This window comes from Arachis stenosperma, chromosome 5 (genome assembly GCF_014773155.1).
Source record: "Arachis stenosperma cultivar V10309 chromosome 5, arast.V10309.gnm1.PFL2, whole genome shotgun sequence".
In the NCBI taxonomy this organism is placed as follows: domain Eukaryota; kingdom Viridiplantae; phylum Streptophyta; class Magnoliopsida; order Fabales; family Fabaceae; genus Arachis; species Arachis stenosperma.
Window position 1 is genome coordinate 45,933,389 of NC_080381.1, and position 10,869 is coordinate 45,944,257.

The 10,869-nt window shown below is 35.8% G+C and overlaps 1 protein-coding gene across 4 annotated transcripts; it reads left to right on the forward strand.

Annotated features, from left to right (window-relative positions):
- The first annotated feature begins 6,154 nt into the window (after positions 1–6,154).
- On the forward strand, positions 6,155–10,262 carry LOC130979609 (dynamin-2B-like). 4 transcript variants are annotated; one of them, XR_009086688.1, is made up of 4 exons: positions 6,155–7,126; positions 7,589–7,931; positions 8,381–8,454; positions 10,013–10,258. XR_009086688.1 is itself a non-coding variant. In XM_057903083.1 (4 exons), exons 1-3 carry the CDS (start codon positions 6,751–6,753, stop codon positions 8,427–8,429), a joined length of 438 nt encoding a protein of 145 aa, XP_057759066.1. In that variant the 5' UTR covers positions 6,155–6,750; the 3' UTR covers positions 8,430–8,454; positions 10,016–10,262. The 4 variants fall into 4 exon arrangements, 2 of the variants coding, with proteins under 2 accessions (XP_057759066.1, XP_057759065.1); XM_057903083.1 differs by having other exon boundaries at positions 6,155–6,796; positions 10,016–10,262; XM_057903082.1 differs by having other exon boundaries at positions 6,155–6,796.
- Positions 10,263–10,869: the final 607 nt, after the last annotated feature.

The window sequence follows — 10,869 nt, forward strand, 5'->3', positions numbered from 1 at the left end:
ATAAGGATATTGGTTCATACAAGTGGCTCTTGGAAACCTTTTTGAAAGCAATGGGGAATAAACACCCTAGATCAGTTGTCATCGATAGAGATCTTTCAATGAGAGAAGCCATTAAACAAGTCTTTCCTTATACAACACATCGACTATGTGCATGACACTTACATAGGAATGCATGCGAGAAGGTTAAGAATAGTGGATTTCTAATTACTTCAAGAAATTGATTTATGCTAATGTGAGTGTTGAAGAGTTTGAGTTCATGTGGGGAGACATGGTGGAGAAGTATAACTTATCAAGCAACTCTTGAGCCGACGAAACCTATGAGTTGAGGTATTTATGGACTCTTGCATATTTGAGGAACCAATTTTTTGGGCAAATCAGGATAACATCCCAGTGTGAAGGGATTAACTCTCTAATAAAAGCATATGTGAGAAAGAAAGATACCCTTCTTGAATTTATCAATAACATGGAGACTGTTGTTAGCCATTATAGGAACAATGAAAGAGTTACAGAGTTCAATACTAAATATATCGACACTTGAAGGTTTTGCTGCAAAGACTTTTAGTCATAACATTTTTCAGGAGATCAGGAAGAAAATTGAAGGTGCTTATGCTAGACCTAGTAATTCAGGATAGTGAAAAACTATTTTTCAATTGTAACAGTTTTGGAATGCCAGAGATTGAGCATGCAGTTGAGTTTAACAGAGTTGAAGAGATGCTCCGCTATGAGTGTATATGGTTCAAAAATCGAAGAATTTCCTGCATGCACATATTTACATGCTAAAGCACCAACATGTTGAAATTATTCCAGAATGCTTATTATGAAAGCAATGGACAAAGAATGCCGAGAGTGATTTCATGAAGTCAAATGTCGATGATCCAAGTGATTTTGATAAGATACTCAAGTGTCGCTTGAGTGTGTTAGGTGTTGAGTGTTGTAGGTTGATGGATGTTGCATGTAAGAACTCAAGTGATTTTGCTGAAGCGATGAATGATGTTGTCAACACAATTACAAAACACCAAAAGCGGGGTGATGAGCGGATAATTTATACGCTTTTTGGCATTGTTTTTAGGTAGTTTTTAGTAAGTTCAAGCTACTTTTAGGGATGTTTTCATTAGTTTTTATGTTAAATTCACATTTTTGGACTTTACTATGAGTTTGTGTGTTTTTCTGTAATTTCAGGTAATTTCTGGCTGAAATTGAGGGACTTGAGCAAAACTCTGAAAAAGGCTGACAAAAGGACTGCTGATGCTGTTGGAATCTGACCTCCCTGCACTCGAAATGGATTTTCTGGAGCTATAGACCTCCAAATGACGCGCTCTCAACGGCGTTGGAAAGTAGACATCCAGAGCTTTCCAGCAATATATAATAGTTCATACTTTATTCGGAAATTCACGACATAACTTGGCATTGAACGCCAAGTACATGCTGCTGTCTGGAGTTAAACGCCAGAAACACGTCATGATCCGGAGTTGAACGCCCAAAACACGTTATAACTTGGAGTTCAACTCCAAGAGAAGCCTCAGCTCGTGGATAGATCAAGCTCAGCCCAAGCATACACCAAGTGGGCCCCAAAAGTGGATTTATGCATCAATTACTTACTCATGTAAACCCTAGTAGCTAGTTTAGTATAAATAAGACTTTTTACTAATGTATTAGTCATCTTTTGATCACTTTAGATATAAGGAACATCTGGGGGCGCATAGTCCTTAGACCATGGGGGCTGGCCATTCGGCCATGCCTGAACCTTTCACTTATGTATTTTCAATGGTGGAGTTTCTGCACACCATAGATTAAGGGTGTGGAGCTCTGCTGTACCTCAAGTTTCAATACAATTACTATTACTTCTATTCAATTCTCTTCTATTCTTATTCCAAGATATACGTTGTACAACACTTTGATGAATGTGATGATCCGTGACACTCATCATCATTCTCACCTATGAACGCGCGTGACTGACAACCACTTCCGTTCTACTCTAGGCCGGGCGCATATCTCTTAGATTCCCCAACAGAATCTTTGTGGTATAAGCTAGATAGATGGCGGCATTCATGGGGATCCGGAAAGTCTAACCTTGTCTGTGGTATTCCGAGTAGGATCCCGGGAATCCGGAAAGTCTAACCTTGTCTGTGGTATTCCGAGTAGGATTCTGGTATTGAATGACTGTGACGAGCTTCAAACTCCTGAAGGCTGCGCGTGATGACAAACGCAAAAGAATCAATGGATTCTACTCCAACCTGATTGAGAACCGACAGATGATTAGCCGTGCTGTGACAGAGCATTTGGACCATTTTCACTGAGAGGATGGGATGTAGCTATCAACAAGGGTGATGCCTCCAGACGATTAGCCGTGCAGTGACAGCGCATATGACCATTTTCCCGAGAGGATTAAAAGTAGCCATTGATGATGGTGATGCCCTACATACAGCTTGCCATGGAAAGGAGTAAGAAGGATTGGATGAAAGCAATAAGAAAGTGGAGATTCGAAAGGATTCTAGCATCTCCACACGCCTATCTGAAATTCTCACTATTGATTTACATAAGTATTTCTATCCCTTTTTATTTTCTAATTATTATTAATTTTCGAAACCCATAACCATTTAATCTGCCTAACTGAGATTTACAAGGTGACCATAGCTTGCTTCATACCAACAATCTCTGTGGGATCGACCCTTACTCACGTAAGGTACTACTTGGATGACCCAGTACACTTGCTGGTTAAGTTGAACGGAGTTGTGTCCACACATAGCCAATAGCCATTAAATAAATCTCATGCAAATACAAAGAGGGTCACAATTTCGTCCACCACGGGGTAAAAATCCATGCAATGGTAATTTAGACGATGACTATGCTGTTTACCCATTGGTACTGAAGAGTAAGAGAACTCCCATGAAAAATACAAAATTTAAGCAACAGATAAAGTGTTCAAATTGCGGTGTGTCAGAGCACTACAACAAAAGTTAGCCTAAGATTCCTGGTAGAATACCTAAGGAGCCAGTAGACGATGATATGGAAAAGAATAACAGCAGCCATCTTGACATGCTCACTAAGGCACATCATACTATAACGATGTCTAGAATTTCATTGTATGGTGATTTGGCATATTGTGTATTGAATTTTTAAAATATGTTATTTTTATGATGTTGTAATGGAAAAGTTTGTTTGGTTTATGATCCGCGCAAAAGACATAACAGTGAGAAAAATCAGCAAAAGATAAAAAAAAGGAAGGGACATTGAAGGTGGAACAGTACCAACCTCAGTAGCTAAATCTGCTTTTACTGATCAGGTAAAAGCACCAAGTCCTGTTCCTGACATCTCTGTTTTTGCAACTACAAGTAATGAAAAATTTAGGATGAGTTATGCACCAGCTGAATCTCCTGTTGTGGCCCTTAAAACTAGAATGACAGATTGAAGATGTTCTAGATTGTGGGATGCTTGCTAATTTTGTACCTTTTACTAATTACCTTTATTATTGTTTTGTATAGGTTGCATTCAATGATTGAATTTGAATTTACTGAACTAGGAAGACTTAATAATTTTCTCTTAACCTTTTGAAAATGCTTTTTTGCAAGTTTGACAATTATTCTTCTTTGTTGATTTTTGCAAGTGATAGGAGGTTTGAACTCTTTTGGTTTTAGAGGTTGAAGCTTCAATTTCAGTATAAGGTTTTCAAAAACAACTTCATTTTTGTCAAAATATCCCAACCTAGATTTTTCAAAAAGAGGTTTTTGACTAACTAGTAATTTGTCTAAGTTTCCAAAAATTTGAGCGATTTTTCCTATGTCTTGGTTCAAGCCTTTAATCACTTATGCAATCTTTAATTTTCATTAATTTGGTCCATTAAATCAATAACCAAGTGCTTAAAATCTCTCATTTTAAAATTTAAAACATTTATTTTTTTTCGATTAAATCAACAACACTTCTCGGTTTCCTTTAGTTTTTCTTTAAGGAAAGCATTTTCAGCTTTTAAGGAATTATTTTTCGACTCACATTTATAACATTTATCTAAGATGTTTTTAACATGTGCAATTAAATCATTAATTATTTGATATAATTCATCATTAAATAGGTCGAAATATTTTACCTCCTCCACTTGATCTTGGTCAGCCATGGAACAAGCTTGTGCTTCGTGTTTGGATTCTTCATCATACTCGGAGTCATTTTTCAGATCCTCCCATGACACCATCAGCACATTCTTTTTGTCTTTCCTCATCTTGTCCTCCTTTTTGAATTTGGGACAGTCACACTTGAAATGACCAGCTTTCTTGCAATGATGGCATATGACCTTGCTGAAATTCCTCTTGTGTTCCTTTGAGCTTGAGCATTTGTTCTTTCTTTTGCTTTTCATGGGATTTCTCAACCTCGAAAAAAACACAATTTTTTCATCTGAAAAACTATTATTGAAATCTTCTTCCAATGAATCAATATTAGATTTCAAGGCACTATAACATTTTGGGTCTATGGCAATATTTTTTTTGTCACAGTAAAAAACCGTGACCATAGACCCTCTATGGTCACGGTTTTTTAGGGTGACTAAAAAAAAGCTATGGTCACGATTTTTTTGGAAAAGGGTGACCATAGAGTACCTATGGTCACAGTTTTTTAAAAAAGGGTGGCTTAAAAGGGTCTATGGTCACGGTAATGAGGGGTGACCTAAAAGGGTCTATGGTCACGGTTTTTTAAAAAATGGTGACCTAAAATGGTATATGGTCACGGTTTTTGGAGTGACCTAAAGGGGTCTATGGTCACGGTTTTGGGAGGTGGCCTAAAAGGGTCTATGGTCACGGTTTTAGGGGTGATCTAAAAGGGTCTATGGTCACGGTTTTTTACAGTGACCAAAAAGGGCTATGGTCACGATTTTTCAAAAAAGGGTGACCTAAAAGGGTCTATGGTCACAGTTTTAGGGGGTGACCTAAAGGGGTCTATGGTCACGGTTTTGGGAGTGGCCTAAAAGGGTCTATGGTCATGATTTTGGGGGTGACCTAAAGGTGTCTATTGTCACGGTTTTTTACAGTGACAAAAAAGAGGTTTATAGTCACGGTTTTTTGGAAGGGTGACCAAAAAGGGTCTATGGTCACGATTTTGGAGGGTGACCTAAAGGAGTCCATGGTCACGATTTTGGGGGTGGCCTAAAGGGGTCTGTGGTCACAGTTTTGGAGGTGGCCTAAAAGGGTCTATGGTCACGGTTTTGGGGGTGACCTAAAGGTGTCTACGGTCACAATTTTTTTACAGTGACCAAAAAGGGTCTATGGTCACGGTTTTTTAGAAGGGTGGCCTAAAAGGGTCTATGGTCATGGTTTTGGGGGTGACCTAAAGGAGTCTATGGTCACGATTTTGGGGGGTGACCTAAAGGGGTCTTTAGTCACAGTTTTTTACAATGGCGAAAAGGAGTCTATGATCACGATTTTGGGAGGTGACCTAAAGGAGTCTGTGGTCACAGTTTTGGAGGGTGACTTAAAGGAGTCTATGGTCACAGTTTTAATCATTTGAATTTTAATTAAGATTTTTATGTATTTTTTATAATTTTAAATATTTTATCTTTTTAAAATTTAAAAATTTTAATAATTAAAACTAATAATAATTTTATATGATTTACTTTAAATATTAAAATTTTAAATATAATTTTATAACTAAAAAATTAAGTTGAATACTATTAATTTTAAATGGGAGTATCATATAATTAAATTTAAGAAATTTTTATTATAAATAAATTATGGTTTATTTTATTAATTTGAACTCTTAGAAATTAATTTATTAGGAATGATTAAATTAATCTTTATAAATACATTGAGTTTAAGTTAATTAATGTTTATGTACAATTTTTACTATAATTAGTTATTTTATAAAAATTAAAATTAAAATTTTGGTAATAGAACAATAATGAAAAATTATATCATATAATCTGAATAATTAATATACCCAAATTTAAACTAAATTTTATAAAATATGATTAGTATATTCATTTTAAAATTTAAATTAAAAATAATTATTTAAACTCATTAATAAATTAAAAAATAAAATTATATATTTCAAAATTAATTTTTATAATATTACATTTAATTTTTAAATTATTATTTTATTATAAATATTTTATAAAATTATTATATTACTCGTGTATATTTTATTCTACCTCTAATTTCCCAAATTAAAACTCAATTCTGGCCTAATTTCATAAACAATTAACGCAGACATACCTTCAGAAAGCGGAAGAACGAAAACAGGAAGCTTGAAGTAAAAAAAAAGAGACAGAGAAGGGAGAAGGGGGAATCGAAGGAGAAGAGAGGGGAAGGAAGTCGCCGCGCCCTGTACACTCGTCGCCGCTGTTACGTGAAGTCCGCCCTGGTGCCGGTTGAACAGGGATGAGGGAGAGGTGTCGAGAGAGATTGACGGAGATGTTCACGTCGTTCGTCCTCGTCGCTGCCATGCGTTGCCGCCGCTGCCATGCGTTGCCGCCGCTGCCGTTAGTTCCACTGCCGTCGAGCTTGAAGGAGAAAGGGAGAACGACGCTGAGAGAGACAGATTGATGGAAGCCAATAAAGCACATGAGAGAAGGGAAGCCGATTCTGTCACCGCCGCTGTACCCAGTCGCCGTCAGTGGAGCTCGCCGTCGCTGGAGGTGAACTGGTATCGCGTCCTTGCTACCAGAGCCACGAATGCCACTACTACTCCTCAAATTACGCCCCTCTTCCATTAGGGTTTGATATCTCAGACCCTTTGAAGCTACTGCCGTTCTGTTAAGGGTTCCGGCCGTGAATGCTAGCACCAGCATCACCATCCTTCTTGTCTTGGTCTCAATTTTGTAATTTCTGAACCTATCATGCTTTTACCTTTGTTTTATTCCAATTTTGTTGATATCTGCCAAGTTGTTCTAATTTCATCAGTATACATACATCTCTGTTTGAGTGTTTTACTGTTTTGTAATTGCTGGATTTAGTCTAAAATTTTTGTCAAAAACTTTAATAAGAGCCTTGCCCTTAACTTGTTTTACTGTTACCACATTCAAGAACTTTAATAAGAGCATTAAGTTCATCAGTTTCTGCTTTCCAGCTGGTAGTCATTCCTGCTTCTCAGCCACCAGAAATTTCTGCATCACGAGCCCTCAGAGTGGCAAAGGAATATGATGCAAAATGTGTGTTTTAAGCTCTTCTTGCTTTGTATTATCCTGTCACCTCATCTCAAATTCATAGCTATTTGTTAGATACATAAAATCAATCTTGAGATTCCATTTAAGAACTTAAAATTTTTTAAAGAGTTGGTCCTAGATGTAGCATCATTTCCTTTTTGACAATGAGGTTAAGACTTAAGAGTTTGATCCTTGGGTATACCTATCTCTTAAATGAATGAGTTCTAGCAGAAACCAGATTAAGCCTCTGCATTGTCAACTCTAAGCCCAAATGGAATTTTTTGAGGGCATGTTAGTGATATTTTGCCATTCAAGAATCTCCATTAACAATTTAAGTATTTAGGAAAGAGGGCACCTAACACCATTAAACCGCTTAATTTTAGAAACTTCATCGTTATGTTTACCTAATCATAAGCTCATGGTAATGTTTCCTTTAACTAGTCTTTTTCTTGGGGTTTTCAATTGTAGCCTCTAGAACAGTTGGTGTTATCAGTAAAATTGATAAGGCTGCTGCAGAACCAAAAGCTCTTGCAGCAGTGCAGGCTCTCCTATTAAACCAGGGACCCCCCAAAACATCTGATATTCCATGGGTTTCTTTGATTGGCCAATCTATATCTATAGCTTCTGCACAGTCTGGGAGTGCAGCATCTGAGAACTCTTTGGAAACTGCTTGGCGAGCAGAGACTGAAAGTTTGAAATCAATATTGACTGGAGCTCCTCCAAACAAGCTTCGGAGAGTTGCCTTGGTTGAGTCTCTTGTTGGACAGATTCGCAACCGCATGAAACTAAGGGTTCCAACTCTTCTCACTGGGTACTTAGTTTTTGCTAGCTTATGTTTCCTTGTTTAGTATAAATCTCATATTTCCCAGCAAGGAACAGGATTAAGGGAGACTGAGCATGCTGTGTAACATGAAATGGATAATGACTGCAAAGGGAGTGAACATTCAATTTAAAAGTGACGAAAAATCACATTGTTAAATTTAGATTTTTTTTGTTCAAATTTACTGGCGGCTTTGTTCAAATTTTATTGACTTGCGTGTTTCACATCAAGCAGAAAGCATAAAAAATGTAAAATTAACTTTATATGTTCATTGCCTCCCTAGAGAATTCAAGTTTTTCTATGTATTATGCTTAACCTTCATTACTTTGACAAGTTTATATTCTGTCTTAATATGTTTGTTGGCATTCAAGGACGTTGTATATAGGTCAGGTTCTTGCCACATTCCTGATTTTGGTTTTTTGCTATTTGCTTTGTTCTAGGCTTGCCATCTACTTTGCTTTTATCCAAAGAACTATTGGGGGATTTTGAAGCTTGTGCTGAAATGTTTATACCAGTAAGTTCTACTTGTTTTCTCTAATTCGGTGTTGTGATGTGAACGGAGACTTATTTGTTTGACTATTTCTGATTTCCTGTAGAACTGAGGTTTTTGGAATGAGAATGATAGAAGATAGACATTACGAAAACAAACAAAAGAAACTTTTTGAATTGAAAATGCCTTGAACCAGCAACTGATCTATCTTAAATAGAAAATATGATTCTGATTGGTATAAAATAGACAATAAATGCCAAATAAATCAGTAGTGCTTTCATGAAGTATGAATTTTTTGGAAAAAAAATTAAAAACGAAAACGAGATAATAAAGATGATGAAACTTAGTAGAAGAGGTGATAATAAAAAAAAAGAAAATAGCATTTGATTTGATTAGTAGGTAGTATTTACATTAAGGAGTTGAATGAGTTAATAAGAAATAGTAGCTAGTGATGGTAGGAGAGTTGAAGACGGTGAGAGCAGAGGGTACAAAAGTATTGTCGCTTGATGTTGAAGCACATGGGCAAGAAGCTAAAGCAGTGGTGTTGTTTGTATGTATTAAGGCTGCATTAGTTTAGCTTGAATTTTTAATATAGCTGGTAAAAACAATAATTTATTTTAATCGAGTTGAAACGGTTAAAACTATTTTTGCTTATTCAAGCTTCTATTATCATATGTGTGTATTTGTTGTTAAAACTGTTAATCTTCTTCTTCTCAATTCTCATCCACCACCACTGAAGTTCAGATTTACACTCACATTTGCCATACCCAGAAAGCATTCGCTGTTTTTGATATAAAAAGTTTACTTTTTTGAGAACTTGGTAGATTTGGGTTCTTTGATTTGTGTGTTACCCATAGTCAAAGATATGAGCTTTTTGGGTTTAGTCTCTTTGTGTAAAAGGGGTGACTCATGTTAAGGAATTTCAGAAATATGGAATTTGTGGTTTTGACCTTGTGAATCTAAGTCCGTACAAATAGGTAAGAGTTAGAAAGACTATGTTCGAATGCTTGTATTACTTAGAATGCTTATGCTTATGTAATAATATCTACTAATACAAGTTGGTTTATGATGTAAGTGCTAAATATTTTGTTTCCTTTTTTAGCCTAATTGTGTTGTTGTAAGGCATTATGATGCTTGCTCACATTGCTTTTTAGTTAAATGGTATCCATTAATTAAGATTCCAGGGTCTGATATATGCATGATGTTACCTATTAATTAACAAAAAAATTGAATGTTGATGCGATTTGTTTAATGTTTCTTTCGTATCCGAATTTTGTTTGTTTGTTTTGTTACATATATTGTAGGCATCAAGGCTTTTTCTAAGAAATGGGTTTTGATCTCAAAGTTGAAATGTCCAAGAAAACTCCAATTTTTGTTGTTATTAGTTTAATTAGTTTTAATTTAGGTTTTTGTGAAATTGTAGCAGTGTAGCACTAATTAGTTTTAATTTAGGTTTTTTGTTATTAGTTTAATTAGTTTTAACTTGTGCTCCATATTCATTACTCAACTGTATTGCATCATTAAAAATATTTTTGCTCTGTTCTAACATGTTTATTTCTAACATGTTTATTTCTTTTGCCAGCAGGAGCAGGAGGACATGATGTGAAGAAAATATGTTCTACACAAATATAAGATGGGATGAGTCTTATAATGATTTTGGTTATCTAAATGTATTATTTTGATGTGTTCTTTACTTTTTGATAAGAGATTTTATCCGATATTACATGTAATGGATAAATTACATCTTGTTTTGATTAGTGTTGTAATGGATATCTAGTTTTTAATAAAACTTTTATGATTTAGATTGATTGAATTTCTCAATTTTAGATTTATTTTGTGATTATCATCATTTTGGGATGTGATTAAGCTTTAAAAAAAAATTAAATCTCAAAACAAAATAGGCTATAGTCACCATTTAAAAATAGGGTGACCATAGATAAGGCTATAGTTACGGTTTTAAGGAGGGGTGACCATAGATAAGCTATGGCCACGGTGAAAACTGTGACCATAGATAAGGCTATGGTCACGGTTTTAAGGTAGGATGACCATAGAGGTAATGGTCACAGAGAAAAACCATGACCATAGATAGGGCTATGGTCACGGTTTTAAGGAGGGGTGATCATAGAGGCTATGGTCACGGTGAAAACCGTGGCCACAGATAAGACTATGGTCACGATTTTAAGATGGGGTGACAATAGAGATTTGGTCACTGCAAAATCCGTAACCATAGATAAAGCTATGGTCACGGTTTTAAGGAATGGTGACCATAGAGTCTATGGTCACGTTGAAAACTGTGACCATAGATAAGGCTATGGTCACAGTTTTAAGGAGGGGTGACCATAGATTAACCTATGGTCACGGTGAAAAAACGTAGCCTAAAATGTCAGAATTTGAAAATTGAAAACGTGACCATAGAAACCATGACCATAGACCTATGGC